Genomic DNA, 19786 nt, shown 5'->3' with positions numbered 1-19786 from the left:
AGATGCACTTCTAAGACAATCAAGAGTGGGATATAATAGATATTGAGAAGGAAACTGGGAAATTTTTGCAAATCTTTTGTTATGATAAACAAGACAAACACAGAATTACACAAGTGATTAGGCTTTCTGTAGTATTTACCATAGCTCTTAAAGATAAAAAAACTAAGGCTGAAACCTCTGAGAGTATAATTCTTGCATGTTAGATTTTCAATCCCTGAAAAGATCACAGGTGCTGCCTATGATAGTTTCCATATTATTAATACAAAAATGTATTTGAAGAACTACATCTATGGTCAGTCAGTTAGTGCAGAAAAAGGTTTGCATCATTAGTTGCCAAGCAACCTCCACCTATTAAAATAACCATCCAATGCATTTAATGCTAGATTAATTAATGGGAGAATGCAATTAATACTTTCCAAGGAAACAGATGGAGACAAACCACTGGCCAACTACTAATCACATGTCCTCTGCAAATCAGAAACAGAGGATGGTGGAAACATTTATCATTGCTCTGTTGGACATTTGCTCAGAGAAGAGTGATACTCTTTGTTAAGATAATTAATAAGCACATGTTTTCTTTGAGCATCTGAGGTATCTCCCTGAAAGCAAGGGTGCAGGATTGGGATAAGATGATGTGTTGCCCCTAAAAAACAGATCGTACCACACCTCTGAACCAACTTGATTTAAAGCAGGCACAGAATTGAAAATCTTTCATGACTTAACATCTAGCAGAACTGCCTGCAGATGGACACATATCTATACCTGAAACCAGTGCTGCGTCAGACCACAGCATGGCTGGGGCAATGCAGAAAGCACTTCAAAACACATCCTGAAAATCACAACCAAAAGACAAAAGAACACACTATCAGCAACAAAAGAAAACAAGTCATAGCTAAATACATCTTGCATGAAGGAGTTTCCCATGTCAATTTCAACTCAAACACTTCTGACTATCGTGCCTCATTTTCCCCATCGTGCCTCATTTTTCTGAGGCTAAGAATACTATTGGATTCCAAATAGATTGAGATAAAGGAAATATTTTCTTACCAGTTGGTACCTGAATGTACTTAGGCTCTCACAAGGACTAGTATCCAAATTTGACTTTTAAGTATCAGGAGACAAGATTACATTCCTCTGCTAAGACACATTCATGGTTCAGAGTCTTGTGCAAGGTAAAACCAAAAATCTCAAGCTAGATGTTATCTCTACAATCTGTCTCTTTTTAAAGCAAGTACCTCCCTTTTGGTGAGTTTCACATTTACAGATACTCCCGGGACTGTAGCCACATACCTTATATGACTTGTAATTGTCCATCTTGATAGGTGTTAAAACCGAAGGCACAGAGCTAAGTGCAAGCTGTAGCTTTTCCCAAAGTCACAGAATGACTCAGGCAAAATTCTGCCCTCCTGGAGCCATGTTGCAAGTTAACTCAAATACACTTCTACACAAACCACAGTCTTAGCTACCTATGCAGACACAGAGAGACCACTGCTTCACAAATCTTTTGGTACTTTTTTCTAACTGAACTTACACCTCTCTAAAGTGCTTAGGCTTTTCCATGAATCATTCATCAAAATAACTGCCTTGCCACAGAGCATCAGGAGCTACTGCCAGCTCCATTTATGGCCTGGAAACCACCAAACATTCAGGTGGCCATGAATTCAATCTGAACACAGGGTCTGAGTTGAGGATGAGTAACAGTCGTAGTTATGCAAGTTTGGGGCACCCAGCTCTCACGCTCCAGGCCACAGGGGTCGGCAAGGAATGTTCCCACATGCACAGTGCTGAATCATCCGCCAGTTTGTCTTCCCCCAAGCACCAGGTATTAACCAATGGCTCTGACAGGATTACAGACCAAAAATCCCAAAATTCCAGCCTGCTCTGGTCTGACAGTACGTGGTTAAAAAATGGCAGAGGAAAGCGTGCAATGACGTGAACTACCCAGCAGACTTTCACTGCTCAGCTTTGTACCCCTCAAAGCAGTATTCTTTAGCTTCTCTGCCTTCAGTATTCTCACTGTGTTCCTCTGTGCTCAGAATAGTTGCACAAAACAGTGGTAGTCAGATGAACAGATATTGAAACTGAGTCACCTAGAATTTAGCCATGAAGCACTAAGGAGTTAAAAGGCAACAACATGCACACAAATTCATGCCACCATGATTACCAACCCTATAGTAAGCAGACAAAGTACACCTCAGACTTGACACTGAATTTTATTTTACATGAACATGACTTTCACAGAGAATCTAACTGAAGACTGAAGCAAACATTGGCAACATGCAATTTTGATGCAGTGACTCATGCTAGACTTATAAATATGTGTGGACAGAACAAATTTGAACTGGAAACAAACCTTCCACCAGGATTTTTATTTTATTAAAAACACAGCATAGCATCTAACCACCAAAACTCATCAACTGCTGATAAATTTACGCTGAGCGGAAACATCCCCAAAGGGAAACATCCTTTAGGATGCTCTGTGCCTTACTACCACCAAGAGCAAACAAAAGTTCAACTCCAGGCAGCAAACATGGAAAAGAACTTTTCTAATGTCACAAGGAACTTGCACAAGTAGGGACACAACCAGCTTCCTACTAATAGACATTTACATACAGCAGGACTCAGTGGCCTCAATAAGAAGGCAGTTGTTGCCTCTGAGATGTAATACAAGTCTATAGTCAAACTGCAAATACAACTATGAACGGATTCCTCTCTTACATTATTTGGAGGGCAGAGGCTAATACAGTACAGCACATCATATCTTCAGGGCAACAATACCTGCTGCTACAGTTGGTCCTCTTGGGCCTTTTAGAATAAATGTGCTGACAGCTTTCACTGTGATCTCTAAGAGATGCTTGAACCAATGAGTTTTGTACAGTCTGGACAAAGGCTACAGGCTGAGGCAGCAGCAGCACTGCCAGTAAGCAGCTGAACTGTGATACCTTTATGTTCCATCCCTTGAAATGAAATAGCTGTACAAAAAACCCAGTACTCCACACTAATCAATACCTACTAGGTAAGAAATGAGCTTCATACCTTTGGGATTATACAGTTTGCTTTAGGTTTCTGATTGATCCTGCAGTGATTTCCTGTGCCTTAACACCAGTGGCAAAAGCACAAATTAAAGATGAATGGCATGCTCAAACATTTTCCTTCATCAAGAACAGAATATGTCCCTGTTTTCCATGGCAAAATACATTAGAGCCTGGAGACTTGAAATCCCCCAGACTCTGCAAAGCTCACTTGCTACCACCTTCTATTACTCTGAAAGTAACAATGACCAAATTGATGTTTCTTCAGAGTAGAGATTTATTTTACTGTAGTGCCTACAGCCAGTTGCACTGGAATAAAATATTCAGCCTGAAAAGATGCTATGGATGCAAATGTAACTTGAACACTATTGTGCCCCCTGAAGCCTGGAGGTAACAGGTAAGTTATTTTCTCCAAGAAGTAACAGAGCCCATTAATTCCTCCAACCAATCACCTGCACTTACAGCACACAAGAGATCTGACATTATTGCAATTATCCTCCAAGACATCCTGTCATGCTCTGAAATACTATCAAGAGAGACCAGACAATGAGCTTTTCAGGCATACATTTTTTAGCAAAATTTGCAACTGAACTCTTGCCAAAATGAAGATCTTACACTTAACAGACGAGACAGTATATGCTGTTGCCTAAATTAATCTATTATCTACGATTCAGAAAAGCATACATATGAGTAACTGATATGTGCTTACATATAAGGATTTTGCTGAATCGAGGCCTAAAAGAGGTTTCAATGGCATTACAGCTAACAGGGAATTTAATCTACTGTTAAAAAGCATCCTAACAAACATCCTTCGATTGTTTTCTGTAAGAGACTGTGATGAAGATATATGTTAACCAGCAAAACCGGACAGCTTGAACTTTTACATTGCCTGAAAAGAATTATCTGACCTTTGAAAACTGCCCATCTGAGGAACATGGCTTGTCACAAAAGGCAATAGGTATTTACAGAGAGAAATAAAAATGTTACCGAAAAAGTTCTGAGATGCTGACGTTCAGGTACATACGTTAGGCTCAAATACCTAAAACTCACTGACGCATTTCTGCCTCTCTAATGTGTTCATTTTATTTTAAAACAGAATGTCTCTGCCTGCTGGATCATTGACTTTTCCATTCTTCCTCTGATCTCTACTCACTAGAAACTTTTCAAACAATTCTGAATTAGTACTGTCAAGTCCTGCCCCAAAGTTCCTAGAAACAAGAAAGACAATGAAGAGACTTACCATATAAGCATGTTAACAAAAATGTCTACAGGAGACAAATCACCACTTCTTTCCTACTTATCTACTACATTTCTGAAGTATTTCCTAACCTTTCTGCATTCATGATCAGAAAAGAAAAGCAGGTGGGCTTCAGAAGAGTCCCAAGAGTCTGTATCTGCATAACTGCTCACACTTCTGCTTCTGTGCCAAGGGCATGGACAGTACTGGCCAGGAGAAGAATTAATTCATAACGTACAACTTCTTGCCTAAAAAAGGTCCTTAATTATTACCCAGGTACATATGTACTAAAGCTTAACTTAAGACACTTTCCAAAGGGACATTTGGTCTTAATCTGCAAACAGAAGAACAGAGAATCTGCCACTTCTCTGCTGTTCTGTTCCAGTGATTAATGATCTTCATTGTATAAAGACTGTCTTTGATTCCCCTATTTGAATCGCCTTGAGATCTGTCTTGTGTTTGCATCTCATACATATGAAACCACTTTTTAATGCTGTTTCCTGGAAAAAGTTGATCACGAGCTCAAGCCAAGTCACATACCCCTGCCCCCACTATTTCTGATACTCAAAATACATTGGGCTCTAGTGATCATCTTTTTTCTAGTCTTTCATCATCCACATAATTCCTTCCAGATCCTTTCCAGTTTCTTCTCTCCTTTCTGGAGGTGTGCATCAAAACTAGAGCACAGAAGTCTAAAATGGGTATTACGGATGATATGGTAAAATGAACTCCCTGTTCATAAACTCCAGCACTGTGAGCAGTTTGTGTTCAGTTGCTCATACAAGATATCTGGTAAAGCTGTGTAAGCAGCACACTCCACAATGCATCTCCCACAGATTTGACCAGGATGCTTCATTCCTAAAGTCTGGATCTAGTGCATGTGATGCCCCAAATCAAGTGTGCAGCTGAAAAACTGTGTTCACTTTGATACTATTTAGGGGCTGAGTTGAGAGGGAAGGCTCTGCTTTTATCTCATGTTTGCAGGCAACTGAATATAAATTTTCATCAAGTATTTCACCTGTACTTAGACCTGCTGCTGCATTAACAGCACAGACACTTTTTCAGTGCCTAACAACAGAAAGGCCCAGACTACTCCCGTTTCGATAGGTTGTATCAGAAGCTGCAGGCAAAATCAAATCCCAGCACTTCTTGCTTGTGAAGTATCCTAGGAGATGGCATCTGGGCTCTCCAGCCCACCAACAGTACAGCAAGAAGCTCAGATGGCAACTGTTTTCTTACACATATGGGCATGACTGACTCATGGAAAGTTGTACGAATCACGAAATTCTACAGCACAGCAGGGTGAGGCAAAACCACACTCTGAAAGGACACGTCTCAAATCGCCCTCTGTTAGATGTACACTGGCCACACACACCTCACAGAATGGTCACAAAAGCTTGCTGTGCTTTTGGATAATTAAGCTGGGAGTGTGTTTTGCTGTTAATACACTCCTCAGCCCTTACATATATTCTTCTGCAGAACAAAGTTACTTGTGTACTCACACCTGTGGTGACAAACGTGCATCTTAACTATTTAAATAAAAAGCCTGCCCCAAAAAGGAAGCTGGAACTCACCCATGCAATTAGGTTAGGTTAATGCTGGCGATGAGTGAATAGATATTATCCACTATCACATTTTGTAATCCTCTGCTAAGTGGGATGCTAGGGCACTTCATTCACTCTGAGAGCCAACAAGACAGCTACTTATTCAATGTCAGACTTGAACAAGTCATAAGCAATCTCCTCAGCGTTGAGACAAGTTTATTCTAGAGACTGGTAATAGTCCAGAGTGATTTATACAGATCACCGAGTCCTACATTCAGGTTGTAGGTTTCTTTAAACAAACTTACCTGTAGAAACCTTAGGAAAAAAGACAACACTTCTCCTTTCAGATGTAAACTTCACAATGGTTCTTTTCATTACCAATAATCCTTTCCTCTCTTTCTCTAATCATTAATGATTATTTTAATAAACAATTTACACTCAGCATATTTTATTCAATCTTTTGCTGTATGTATGTGTCACAACAAGATATTGATCTGGATATGGAATACTAGCAACAAAATAAAAAATAATAATAAAAAAAAAGCATAGATATATCAAGGAAAACTACCTGACTCCAGAAAATGAGCTATCACCCCTCCCTTGAACTTGGTAAGAATTTGTGAGCACACAGCAGTTTCAAACAAGACACCGAGGAAGCTTCCATCCAAAGTGCTTCACCCAGAGGGCAGTGAGACATGGCACAAACTGCCCAGAGAAGCTGTGGATGCCCTATCCCTGAAGGCTTTCAAGGCCAGACTGGATAAGACCATGGGCAGTGTGACCTAATGGGTGGCAAGCCTGCCATTGGCAGAGCATCAGCACCAGACAAGCTTTAACATCCCTTCCAACCCAAGCCATCCTAAGATTCCACAATACCACAAACACAGTTGAAAGTGCTGTCTTGAATTTTCTAAAGCCTGTTATCCCTGGCAAAGCCACGACTTCCTCAGATGAAATACTAAGTGCATCACTTTTACACGCATTCAGATTTAAAGAGAAACCTGAAGAATTTCTAAGAGTAGTAAGCAGACAGTGATTTACATACAGTTCTCCTTTACAAAAGAGAAATATTGTGTAAGGTGTATCAGCTTGTGATTTCTATTTGTTTTTATCACATTTAAGAAAAGCAAAAACTGAGCACTACAAAAACACAGAAGCAATTAATATATATATATGCTTGATTGGAGTTACATTTACAAATATTGAGGCAAAATGGCTTTGGCTATACAAATTTTATCCTTTTTTTTTTTTCCCCTGTAAAAATACACATTACAGTTTCATAAACAAGTGATTTAAAGCTCATAGTGCTTATAAAAGCCAAGCTGAAGCCATTTTGCAAATGTAACCTTTAAAACAACCAAATACTACTTTTTGGGACTGGTGCTTAAGAATAACACCATTGAAAACTTACAAATTAAAAATTAAATTTAAAAAAAATGAACTTCTGAAGCTGGAGTCTCACATAGGAATTTTGCCTCAGGAAACAAGCAAGATGAAGTTTGCATGCTGGCTGCTACAGCAACACAAAATTATAAAAGGAAGCCACTTAGTAAGGCTGCAGAAAGTCTGACTTACCACAAGAGCAACACGTGAAGCAGTTGGTATGATAGAGGTTACCCATTGCTTGGCAAGCCTGGCTCGCTCCATACACACCTTTTCCACATTTTATACAAATACCTACAAAGAAGAAACAGAACGAATGTTAGAATTCTTTTCAGATCCTAAAATTAGCTCTGGGCCATTGAATCACAGCACTCACAGTACCCCCAAATCAATGAGCTCCTCCACATCATTAGACTCAAATATGCAAGTCAGCAGCAGACAGTTCGTATGAAATAAATACACTGTAATGAAAATAAAAGGGTTAAAAATAAAATAAAAGGGTTGGAGCAGGCCTCTGCCGGCAATTTAACATATGGAGACTGAGACTAGCTAAAGACAGAAATTTTGTTCACTAAACAATCTAGTAAGACCTTGACCATTTTACATTCAATGATCACAAATGACAATAATCACATCTAAAATGAAGTATTTTCTCTTTGCCTCTCTCCAGGAGCACAAACCATCAGAAATGCTGATTCAGGTGGAAGCAAACACAGGGAAACAGGCCTTATTAGTTGCATTGAATAATTGTTTAACTGTCCACAATTAGTAATACGCAACCTAAAACATAACCTGGGAGCTTACAAAACAGAAGAGCAAAGCTTCCACCTTTCTTACGATCTAAGGGCAAAAACTCTGGCTAGCAGTGGGGCAGAAATTCACCTTTAGTGCCTAAAACCTGCTCTTGGTGAAGCTGGGGATGTTTCTCATATATAGCCTGTATAAGATGAAAGTACAAAGAAGCACAGTGCCAGCAAACTCAGCTGTCAGTCTCACAAAGCGCAGGCTCACTATGAAGCAGAAATGGAACGCTCACAAATCTGTATCCTTCTTCCATGTACTCCACAGAACTGATTAAGTTCATCTGAGATGATCACTGATCTCTGACTGGAGCTGTACAGAGCATCTCAAAACTTTGAATTTGGAAACACTACAGTAGAAAATAGAAATTGAGTTTTCTACCTTGCACAACTTTGTAAGGAAGTTGTGATCCATGGACTGTTTGAGGCCCTCTTTCTACAAATGCACATACAAGCTCAGCATTACTAGCATCAACAAAGCTGCTAATGTACTTGAAAGCCTAGGAACTCAAGAACTATGAAACCAAGCTTTAACCACCCAGAATTTTTCCCTGTTACGGTACGAGCATTTTAATTTGTACACACATGCACACACAAAAAAAATATAAATGCAAGCTGCTCAGAGAAAATTAGTATATTACGAATTAGTAGAAACTCACATAGCAGGAAAAAAAAAGGTTAACAAATCATTTGGTGTTTCAGTTCCCCTCCCATAGGTTTTATACACTTCCAGCATATGAACTGGAAAAGACAAAAAATGCCACCTGCCTCTGGCAGATAGCAGCAAGGAGATGAGCAAAGCTTGCAGAAGAGCAGGACCCATCAACACAGCTGAGATTTAACCAGATCTCTCAGTAAAGAAATAATCAAACAACACAACAACCCAGAAATATTAAGTCCCTTAAACTACTCAAGACTTTAAACTCCACTTCTGAAACTGAACTGTACATCTGTATGGACTGCATAGTATGAACTGTTTAAAAAGAGATATTTGGAAAAAAAAAAAAAAAAAAAAAAAAGCAACTTTCTACGCTACTCATCCAAGTACTAAAATGGGAAGACCTTCCATAAGTTACGGGTTTCTTGGTGTTTCCACATTTAACTACCTCTTTTCAAATCATGAAGAGAGATCAGCTTTTCATTCATCTTGTTCAACAATGCTGTAGTTTTGCACCATGAGAATATCTATCAATTAAGTGAAATTATAAACTTAGAGAAACCAGCAAATCTATTAACTTTTTTAAACTAGTAGTTTAAAGAAAATCTTGAACTTGAGTTTTGTGTTTCAATGAAGCAGGAACTATGGTATTTAATATTATTAAAGCTAATATCCTTAGGTAAACCTACAATACTGAACCAGATGCCACCTGTATCCACCAGTTCACTGTACTGCTGGTCCCTCCTTAGACAAGCTCAGTTCAGATACAGAAAATGGAAACTTCAGCATATCTGTTGCCTTATCCAAGGCTGTTACATCTATTTATTTATGCATAGACAAAGGTTATGAAAAAAGTCTGCTATTAGCCACAAGTTAATGGTTAATTGCTGATAAAAGACCATTATTGATTATTGAGGACACTGATCAGAAAACAGGTCTGTCAGCCAGCAGCTGCAGGAGGAGCTAGCAGCAACAGCACTGTAACCAACAGCAGCCACAGCAACTCCCAAACCTGCTTGTTTCACCACAGCCTACAAGACCCAAAATAACTGCTGTCCTTCGTGGCCTTTGGGGCAGAAGGGCTGCACACACAGCAAAGAAAGCAACTGTTTCAGAAATCAGAAGTCTTCTAACTTCAGCAAAAGGCTGTTGTGCCATATTTCAGTTTAACTCCATGTAGAGGAGCCAGAAGAGAGCCCATGAGAGCTCCCCAGCTGCACTCTTTTTTCCCATCCCTTCATGCCAGCTGTGTACCTGAGGTGGATGGCTAACACTAGCCTGACTGTGAGGTCACAGATCTTTTTCTTTTTATGCATTCCTGTTTATTCAAAGAATAACAGAAATCCAGCCTGTAGTTCTAATGTTACCATCAATGAGCTCTCATATTCTCTACTACAGCCATGAACTGCTCTGATAAATGAAGATATTGCCTAATTTATTTGCCATTGCACCGGTGAACCATCAGAAGCAAAAGGATCTACTGTACATGTTAATATTGGTCTCTGCAGCAAGTGATTAGTTAAGAGCAGCTGTCACTTTGTTACCTTACATTCTCTGAAAGAACAGTCATTAGCTCCAGGAATAAATGACCACAGAGACCATCAGCATGCTAAAAAGGCATATGTATAATTCCAAAAGTGTATTTTGGAAAGTATATATGCAGCTGTGGTGCGAGCACAGTGTGAGCTCATCACTGCCTTGGAAAAGCACCAATCACATGGTTGTTCCACCGTGTTTTCCACCAGTCACAGCCCAGACTGCACGCTGCAAGCTTGTGTAAGCCCCAACATAACAGCTACATCACTTTTTCTTTTTCCAGATTTCATTTCAAAACTTGTTAAACTGCCTATGAAGAATGCACTGTTACAGAGCAAGCAGATCTGATTCCTGACTCCTCACTTTACCCGACTCCAGGTCAACTGTTTCAGCTTTCATTCAATTCCTTGTCCCTCCCAACACCTCTACACCAACTTCCAACTGTACCTCCAGTTCTTCAACACATTAATGACTGCATTTTCACCCAGGTCCAAAGCTCTCCTACAGAGCTGGTCTCCTTCTTCAGCTAGGAAAAGATGTTACCAGATGTTGTGCATAGGCTCAAAGTCTGCATGAAGTCTCCCTCAGAAGCAGCACGATTCTGCACCCTTCCTTAGCTAAGGTAAAACAATGTTTGCAGCTTTACACAGCATTTGATAGAAATGGGGGGAGAAACCACTGAAAAACATGCTCATATAATATAGGACCTCAGCTGAAGTCCTATATTAAAAGCAATGCTGGAAAGAGAATGAGCCCCCTGAGAGGCTGCCAGAGTTAGCTGCAGCATGCTGCCAGCACTCCCCACACTTTAACCAGCCCACTTATCGAGCTTGACAGTCAGTCACAATGGCATCTCCAGGTGCAGCCAGGACTGCACAGCAACACAGAGTTATCTGAAAAGCAATGTTCCCCAGCTAACGTGTATTAGTAAAATCCTAGTACAAGCATCACAAGAAAACAGAAAAACTGTTATCAGCCTAGATATGTATTTTCTGTCACAGTCTGTTTTTGGCTTAGACCCAAGAGATCAAAGCACAGTGTAACAAAGCTACCAGCAGCTACCTAGAGAAGACTTTAAAGCTATGCAGTGAAACTTGCTGTAGCACTCCTGCAGTAAGGTCAGTTTGGGTCCTGTACATCCAGTTCTAGGATGATCTCTCTCCTGACAAGCCTGTGTCTTTTTGACCATGCAAGTACAAGCAGCAGACTGGTACTTCATCCAGATTTCACCAGTTACCCAGAATGAGGAAAAAGGCGGTAGTCAAAGATTAAATGCAGTATGTACAACAGCAGATGTACAACCTTTTGGCCAGGTCTTGTCCTCAGGCACATGTGGAAATCAGCCTGCACCTAATTCTATCCTCACTTATCCTGAAGTCAATGGTTTAGCATGAATGCAAGAGAAATGGTACCATATGGCCTCAACTTCAGCAAGAACCAGCTGTATGAGTCAGAATGAGAATCTGTCTATTGCACTCCTTGACAGCATGCCACAGCTCAGGGATGAGCTGCAGCTTTACTGTCTTACAGTCACACTGTATCTCCTGGATAACTGCTACATGCTGCCTACAGTAGGAAACAACCATGCCCTGTCGTCAAGAGTTATGGCAAAGCTAAAATTAACAACTAACACATGGCACAGATGAATCCCTTCCTGCCTCAGCAGTTCTGTTCACATTGCAGTGCAGGGAAGGGAGGGTGAGTGAATTTTACCCTCGAGTTACTGCAAAATCTCATTTTCTCTTCTCTGGCAGAAAAGACCATCTCCAGAAACTTCAATAATAAGCTTTCCACACCCCTTTGGCATACTCAAGGTGCAGGGAATGAAAACCCATAGGCATGAAGCAAGAATTATAAAGGAGGAAGAAACTTTAGCTCAGAGAAAGTAAAACGCAGCACAAGGGGCTAACTGTGAAAGCACGAGGACTGCAGATGGCCTATGCTAGACCTCCACGAACACACATACAGGCTTCCTTCAGTGAAAGGCCTGCAACCTTGCAGCTAAGCAAGTTTTAAAGAGGGTGTTGCTACCACCTTTAAAAAATATTCTGCGAGGAAGCTGCGTAAATAGGGAAGCAGCAAAGCTGCTTCAAGCACAGCCAATGAGGCTGTGCTGCAGCTGTACCTGCCTGACAGCCGCTACTGTACCGACATCCTGGTCTGCAGCAGCTCCGGATGCTGTGACTTCAGCAGAGAAAAATGCTCCCCTCCTTCCAACAAACACAGGAGGAGCGATGTTCTGATGTACACGTCATCCCCCGGCAAGAGACTAGAAAAAAGCAAGGCACCTACAAAGGACGAAGGAGCAAAGCCTTTTTCCAGCAGCCAGAGAGGAGTGAGGGAACCCCTCTCAGCCCTTGTCACCATTGGCAGTTCTTACTGAATTTGTCACCTGACAGATACCTGGCAATTTTTCCAAGACTTCAGTACTCAACATAAAATGAAATCTGATATGTGCAAGTTATAAATAAGAAAAATATACTCTAGATGCTCTGAGAAGCAACGTAACAACTGCAGTAAGAGTTGGCCATAGTGTTTTTGCAATAGGTACAACAAGGGGATCAGCTGGGTATGCTGCCTACACTGCTCCCTCTCCCACTGGGAAGATTAAAAGGTGTCACAAGTTTAAGATGAAGAATGACAGACTCAGAGTAGCAGACATGCTCCAATAAACACTTCAAACTCCCTCCCAAGCCACAACCCATCCACAAGTCATGATTCCTCGTGGCTGAGGAGGGCTTGGCCCCATCCGGTTACACTGCTCTGGTTCACTCGCACCCCTCACAAAGTAAGGTTAAACTGTGGGAAAGATAGGCACAACATCACTTAACAGAAATAATGTCTAAAGCAAAGCAAGACCTGAAGATTTTTTTACCGTTATTAAATTTTTCTGACACACCACCCTGACTTTCCGCCTCCTGGAGAGGCTAGAAGTGCCATCAGTATACTACTACATCTGTCAACATGAAAAGATCTCCACTGTTTCAGTGCCTGCATTGCCTGCATACTGGAGGAGACATTATCACTCAATTAGCTTTAGCAAGGTTTGGAGCAGGAGGCATGCATGCATGCTTAGAACTTACTCAGAAAACAGAAATTAGGCATGAATTTATGCAGCAAAGCTCACATTCACTGAAAGTTTTATAGAAGCAAGCTCTATGCTCAAGCATTAACTCCTGAAAAAAAAAAACACCAAAAAAAACAACCAAATACCTCCACTTTGTCTATTGCTAAATAAGGTCATGGCTTGTGTTGGACGAGACTGCTGAAAGAGGATGAAGTCAGGAAAGGAGTCACTGGGACCAGTTCCAGGCATGGCACTGCTGATCAGGACACTGGAGCGGAGCTTTATCGGCCAGAAGGAATCTGCGCTGCCAACAAGCAGGTCAGCAGGGTTTGGCGTCTGCCTGTTCTGAGACTTGCTTAGTTGATACATGGGCTGTTTTGTTGGAAGCTTTCCAAAGTCTCAAATGTATTGTGAGACAACAGGTGCGAGTTTGAATAGACAGAAGGCTGTAGAAATGACTCTCTGATACCACTTTCTCCCACTATAATTTAGGAGCTATCAACTCAGCAAACATCTGTGCTGGTGAATTCAGGCAGCTCCAGGTCAGCATCACAGAGTGGGTAAAGTGGGAGCCAGTATCAGCTCTGATTAGCAGCTGCTGGACACTGGCTTTTGTTACTCTTAAAGTAGATTCACCCAATCACACACTGGAAGCCTGAAGCTAGAACAGAAAATGCTTATTGCTTCATACAGTATGTGAAATTACTGCTCTGAACCATGAAATTACTGACACTATCTGCACAGAGTTCATCCTGCCTTGGCTACAGCCAGCATGCCTCTACATAACTTTCTTTTGTGTGGATATCTGACTCTGCAGAGAGCCTCACAACAGCACAAGGCATATCACAGGGCTATTGTTCTTCACAATATTTTAGTTACACTGACATTTGGTTTACAAATATTCATTCATTTCTCTGCTTCTTGATTTAGTGCATGGCAGTTCCAGGATGATTTATACTTCTCTTTTGGCATTTATAGAAAGATCTTTTGCTGCTGAGGCAATGAACTGGAAGACCGAATAGTTCTTGTGGGCTGCTCTATCATCTTTGCTGCTTTGGGTTGCTTTGTTTGCGATTCAGAGCTCAGCTGACTGCTCAAGCTTCATGACTAAGTTGACAATCACAGCTAGAAGCACAAGAGGACTTACAAATAACTTCAAGAACTGACTTGGTGGAAAAAAAAAAAGAAAAAGACTAAGGTCTTAAAAGCAACTTGTTATTACGGAAATTATCAAAGGAAGGAAACATACAACTGTCAGTAAAGCAGAGCACCAGCAAGAATTAGTGACTTCTGCAGGGAAAAACAAGTTAATAAGTGTCCATCCACATCCTACCCATTCTCCACTGCTGAACATCAGAAAATCTCACTGTGGGCATGCATCCTCACAGCTGCATTTATAAAGACTATGTAGATGCCACATCACAGCCATCTCCAGCTGTTTGCCCCTACCCTCTGACCAGGGACTACGATCCCTTTAGTTCTGCCAGCAAAACGGCTGCATGCTCTATCACATTTCAGCCCAACAGGCCCAGGTCAACAAGGCCTTTCTGCTCAAAACCCTTAGCCGAGCTCTTTTTGCCTGGAATCACGCACAATTCAGACATTTGAGGAGCAGCAATTTCTAGCATAGTGGCAGCAGCAATCAGGCTGATGCCTGTAAAAACAGGCTGACGCCACCAAGCCCCGAGTTTGTACAACTGCTGGTTGCAGAGGACACACCGCTGCACCCAGAGGCTGCCTCTGGCCAAGTAAACTCAGAGAGGCACAGAAGTCATGCTTACAAGCAAAAATAACTTAGGCTCCTGAAAGCCCTGGTTTCAGTCCAGAAAGATCTAATATCAACATCCAAAGCTCCCCTGGGTGAATTTCCTGTTGGGGAGGTGGTGTATGAGCCTTGTGAGACAATATGGAAAAGACGACCAATTTTAACACTTTGGCTTTGAAAAATCCATACAGCAGGTAACAACAGTGACACTAAAGCACCAGCAATGCAGTGCAAATATCCTGAACTACACAGCACATCAGTTCTGGAAACATCAGTTGCACTCAGGTCAATTTGGAGAGATTTTTCACCACAGTCTTCTGACACTGCTTGTATGAGTCATCACTAATATATGGCAGAAAAACATCATATTAAGCTGCCTTCCCTAACATATTTAAAATGGGCTCATGATTAAACAGGGACACTCGTTGGAAAGTCTCCAGGTACCTTCTTCTATTTTCTTAGATAATGGTCTATTTCCAGAACGAACATGACATCCTGGAAAAGGCATGACATTACATAACCACTGTGGTTATAAACTCAACCACCCCTTCCACGAGCACTGCCCAAGCGTTTGAAGCTGGTGTCAGTGCATAACTCCTACTACCTACCCTGCAACAGTGCCACAGTCATTAGCATGTGTTGTGGAGGTTCTTTATCATTTCCAGAAGTATAAACAGGTTTGCTTACATAAAAAGCAAGCACATAGGTAGGCACTGTACAACAGTTAAAAAAGACATACCTAAATTAAAGCTGGAAATTACCTAAAAACCTCCGTGACCTCAAATCTCTGAGGTTATTTTTATTTAGTCACTGAAAGTAAAGCAAGTCAATGATGCTTTGGAAATGCAGTAGGGAGTGGAATATAACTTCATGTAAAGGATCCTGCAGGGGCAGCAATTTCAGAAAGTCATTTGATGTAGGCCTCTCACACTTCCAACTCATGGATCATTTTAATTCTAAAATAACTACCCTGGCAAACCCCACTTCCCCTGCCTTAGCTTCACCAAAAAAAAAAACAGTTTTCTCTGAGCAATTAGGCACAGGAAGCTCCATGCTAGTGCAAACAATTAAGCTCTTCTTCCAATAGGACAGGAGGACTCTCAGACCATAAGAAAAGCCTGTCCTAATCTAGAAATATGAAAAAATCTTGGGATGGGTGGTGAAATGTAACACTAGCTTCATGTAAACAGGATATTCCAATTTTGCTTTCTTCACCTCCCTGTCCCCCTGGGAAACAGTAATACTAAATGCTACATAAGCAGGCTCGTTTCCTTCCTATGGAACCAAATGGAAAAAAATAAAATTAGAAAATCAACACATTGCCAACTTCTAAAAGATGAGGCTTCTACAAACCTAGCCAGGCACATGTTCAGCTGCTTTCCAATGCAGACCAAAGGCAGACATTAGTAGTTGTTTCTAACAGTTTTCAGTTTACAGTGGCTACACTAGAAGACGACCTTATGCTCTGCGTAACCATAGACTTAGGCTCTATTTCCATCTTCAGTGGCTTGCTCTCTAAGGTACCCATGGCCAAACAGCACTGCTGAGACTTAGTGGTGAGCAGATCTCAGTTCACTCAGTAGTGACACTTCCACTGAGATAGGCAGTGGAAAAGCAGTAGAATTAAACTAGCTTTGCACCTCTTACTACCATATAAAAACATGCCATGCAGTGTTAAGCACTGATGGATAATTTCATACTGGCATGATTTCTGCTGTGTCAGGTATCAGCTGTCTGGACTGCTTTGACTTTTTGTTGGATCAGGTACTTCTGTTCTGGATCAGGTAACAAACTGCTCTCCAGCAGCTGGCATGAACTCTGTGGTACATGGCCTATCTTGCTGGTTCAACAGAAATGTCACCATACACATGACATATACCTAGTTTAGTACTGCTGAATGATCCAGAAATGCACAAACATCACACTTAGAAACATCCCTCTTCCCCCACTTTGTCCCTGAATGCCTCACTCAATTCAAAATGAGAGGAAAGTAGATTTAAAAGGATAGAGGATTAAAATGATCACTGTGCATAACACTGGCAACCTGGTGCATAACAAGCATCACCTTCACAGAACAGAAGAAGCCAACCAGCCTTCAGCACCACAGTACCCAACCACAACCCATGTCTGTTCCCAAAATCAGCACATTCACCCTGCTAGCACAAAAACAGTAAGGCATCCTCATATTAAGCTGAAATTAGGAACGTGAACTCCATTTTTTGTGGAGTGGGATGCCAGTGGAAAGGAATCACAAGTGGTGAAAAAGAGGCAAGACGCTTTTCTCCCCCAGTCTCTCCCAGCACACACTGCAGCTACACACCGCCCAACCAGCACTTTTAGGAAGGAGAGAATCAAGCTTCTGCCATAGTAGCCAGATAAGAAAAGAGCTGTGGCTCAACCGCACTTAAGAGTACTAGCGCTAAAGAAACAACAATTATTTATTAAAAATCTCTATGTATTTACTAAAAAGAAAATGCAAAATCTGCAAAACTAGGGAAAGAGCAAACTGACAGAAAGACTGGAGGGTTAAGAAAAACGATTTTTCACTTCATTAGTTACAGTAAACATCACCAAACGTGATATAATATAATTTATCAGGCAAGCTTCTCTCCATTTTGCAAGGTTACACAAAGTGGTGAAATGTTAGCAAATTTATGTCTTAGAGGACCAGCTGAAAAATAACAGAAATGTGTTATCCTCTCATAATTATCAAGTCAACACTTAACTGACATGAGAAGCCTCTATTCATATCGCAACTAAAAGGAACATTCATTCCTTCTTACATCATGCCTTCAACATTATGTCTAGATAAAATTTTCAGCAGCAGGTGAAATCACTACAAATTGGAAACTGTGTGAAAAATTTTCCTTTATCTGGTTTTAATTAAAATACTCAGCAAAATTCAGAAAAGCCATAAAGAGAGGTAACCTCTTCCACCCCAATTGAGCTGCCTGTTCATCATGACAGAGCACAGTGGAAACCCCATGCGCAACCTCAGTACCAAGTATTTCCCTACTTACTAAAGCAGTAGTTCAGGATTGTGACAAGAGCAACAAAAGATAATTCACAACTGATTACGATCACTATGGTATGTACCTGTAGCCTTTTAAATTTTGAAAGGTCCACCTAAGAGTTGGGTACCATAGCCACTGTTGAAAAGATGGGATGAGACAGTAGTGCCCCAACATGCTCACATCCCAGCTGCCAGACCTTCCACCTGACACTGGCTGCGAGCTACTGCCTCTTCCAGCCAAGACCACATGGACACAACTTGCTCCCAACCCGCTATAGCACCAAGCCACAGCCAGAGCAGACACCCACGACTGAGAACACCGAGCGGATCTGGGATCTCCCATTTAGACACAGCTATCATGAGAACCGCCTAGACACTAGAGACACACGCTGTGTAGACAGAGTATGAGGGCATCTGGCTCCCCAGATGGATGCGCAGGTCATGCACTCAGCTTCAGTATTCCCGTGATCTAACATGGCAGGAAATGAAAACCAGCTCAGGATGCTGTTGCCATCTTTGCCACCAGGGAGCATGCTTGCTCACGTGTCACTCATTGTCCAGTAGGATGCCAGATAGCCTTTCTACAAAGCTGCTTTCCAGTCAGTGGGCCCCCAGCCTGTGCCAATGTACAGGATTGTTGCTCCGCATACAGGACTTCACATTTCTCCATACTGAACTTTATGGAATTTCTCTGTTGGCCTCTTTTTTCAGTCTGTAAAGGTCCCACTGAATGGCAACACATCCATACAGTCTACCAAGCACTCCTTCTGGTTTTGTACAAACTGCAAACTTGATAGGGACCCATCACCCAAGGCACTAACGACAGTACACAGTATTAGCACAGGATAAATTGCTGAGGAGCACCACTAATGGCTGGCCTCCTGCCTAACCTCATGGTGCTGGTCAGAGCCCTTCAAGCCCAGAAGCTGAACAGTTTTAGGCTATTTCATAGCCTACTTACCTGGTCTGTACTTCATCAGTTTACCCATAAAGTGTCACAGATGATAGTATGAAACATTCTGAACTTTAGATCAACACTGCTCTCCTTTTATTCACCTACTCCCTTCATCACAGAAGGCCATCCCAGTATAAAATCAGTAGGCCCACATTTTCCCTACACTTTCTTTTGGTTCACAGAATCATTAAGGTTGGAAAAGACCATTAAGATCTAGTACAACTATTAACTCATCATCAGCACATCCCTTAAACCACATCCCTCAATGCCACATCTACTGTTTTGTTGAACACCTCCAGAAACGGTGACTCCACCACCTCCCCCATCAGTCTGTTCCAATATCTCAATACTCTTTCTGCGAAGAAATATTTCCTAATATCCAACTTGAACCTCTCCCAGTGCAACTCAAGGCCACTGTACTTCTCTTCATATCACTAGTTACTTGGGAAAAGAGGCTGACCTCTCACCTCACGACAACCACTTCCAGGTGTTTGTGGAGAGAAATAAGGTCTCTCCTGAGCCATCTCTTCTAAACAATCCCAGTTTCCTCAGCTGCTCCCCATAAGACAAGAAGAACCTTCACTGTCTTTGTTGCCCCAACCTTCATTACCTCTACCAACCTGCAGAAGCCCTTCTTGCTGACCATTACACATCTTTCACCAGATTCAATACCAGATGAGCCGAGATAGTTTTTATTCCTTCCAGGTCTCCTATCCCTGCTTCCCACTCTTATATATTGCCTTCTCATTTCTTAGTTAGGAGCTCCTTGATCAGACGTGATCCTCCTGCCACTTCT

General features: G+C 41.5%; 1 protein-coding gene across 3 annotated transcripts in view; it reads right to left on the bottom strand.

The window, feature by feature from the left end:
• The window catches only part of WTIP (WT1 interacting protein), a 72578-nt gene that overhangs the window by 37492 nt on the left and 15300 nt on the right, over positions 1-19786 (bottom strand). For all 3 annotated transcript variants that reach the window (XM_052686374.1, XM_052686373.1, XM_052686372.1), the window contains exon 2: positions 7389-7490. In XM_052686374.1, the coding sequence (XP_052542334.1) occupies positions 7389-7490 (102 nt within the window). The remainder of the gene's footprint in view (positions 1-7388; positions 7491-19786) is intronic.

This window comes from Tympanuchus pallidicinctus, unplaced genomic scaffold (genome assembly GCF_026119805.1).
Source record: "Tympanuchus pallidicinctus isolate F22 unplaced genomic scaffold, pur_lepc_1.0 scaffold22, whole genome shotgun sequence".
In the NCBI taxonomy this organism is placed as follows: domain Eukaryota; kingdom Metazoa; phylum Chordata; class Aves; order Galliformes; family Phasianidae; genus Tympanuchus; species Tympanuchus pallidicinctus.
The sequence above is the reverse complement of the archived record's forward strand: the minus strand, read 5'-3'. Positions and strand labels throughout refer to the sequence as shown.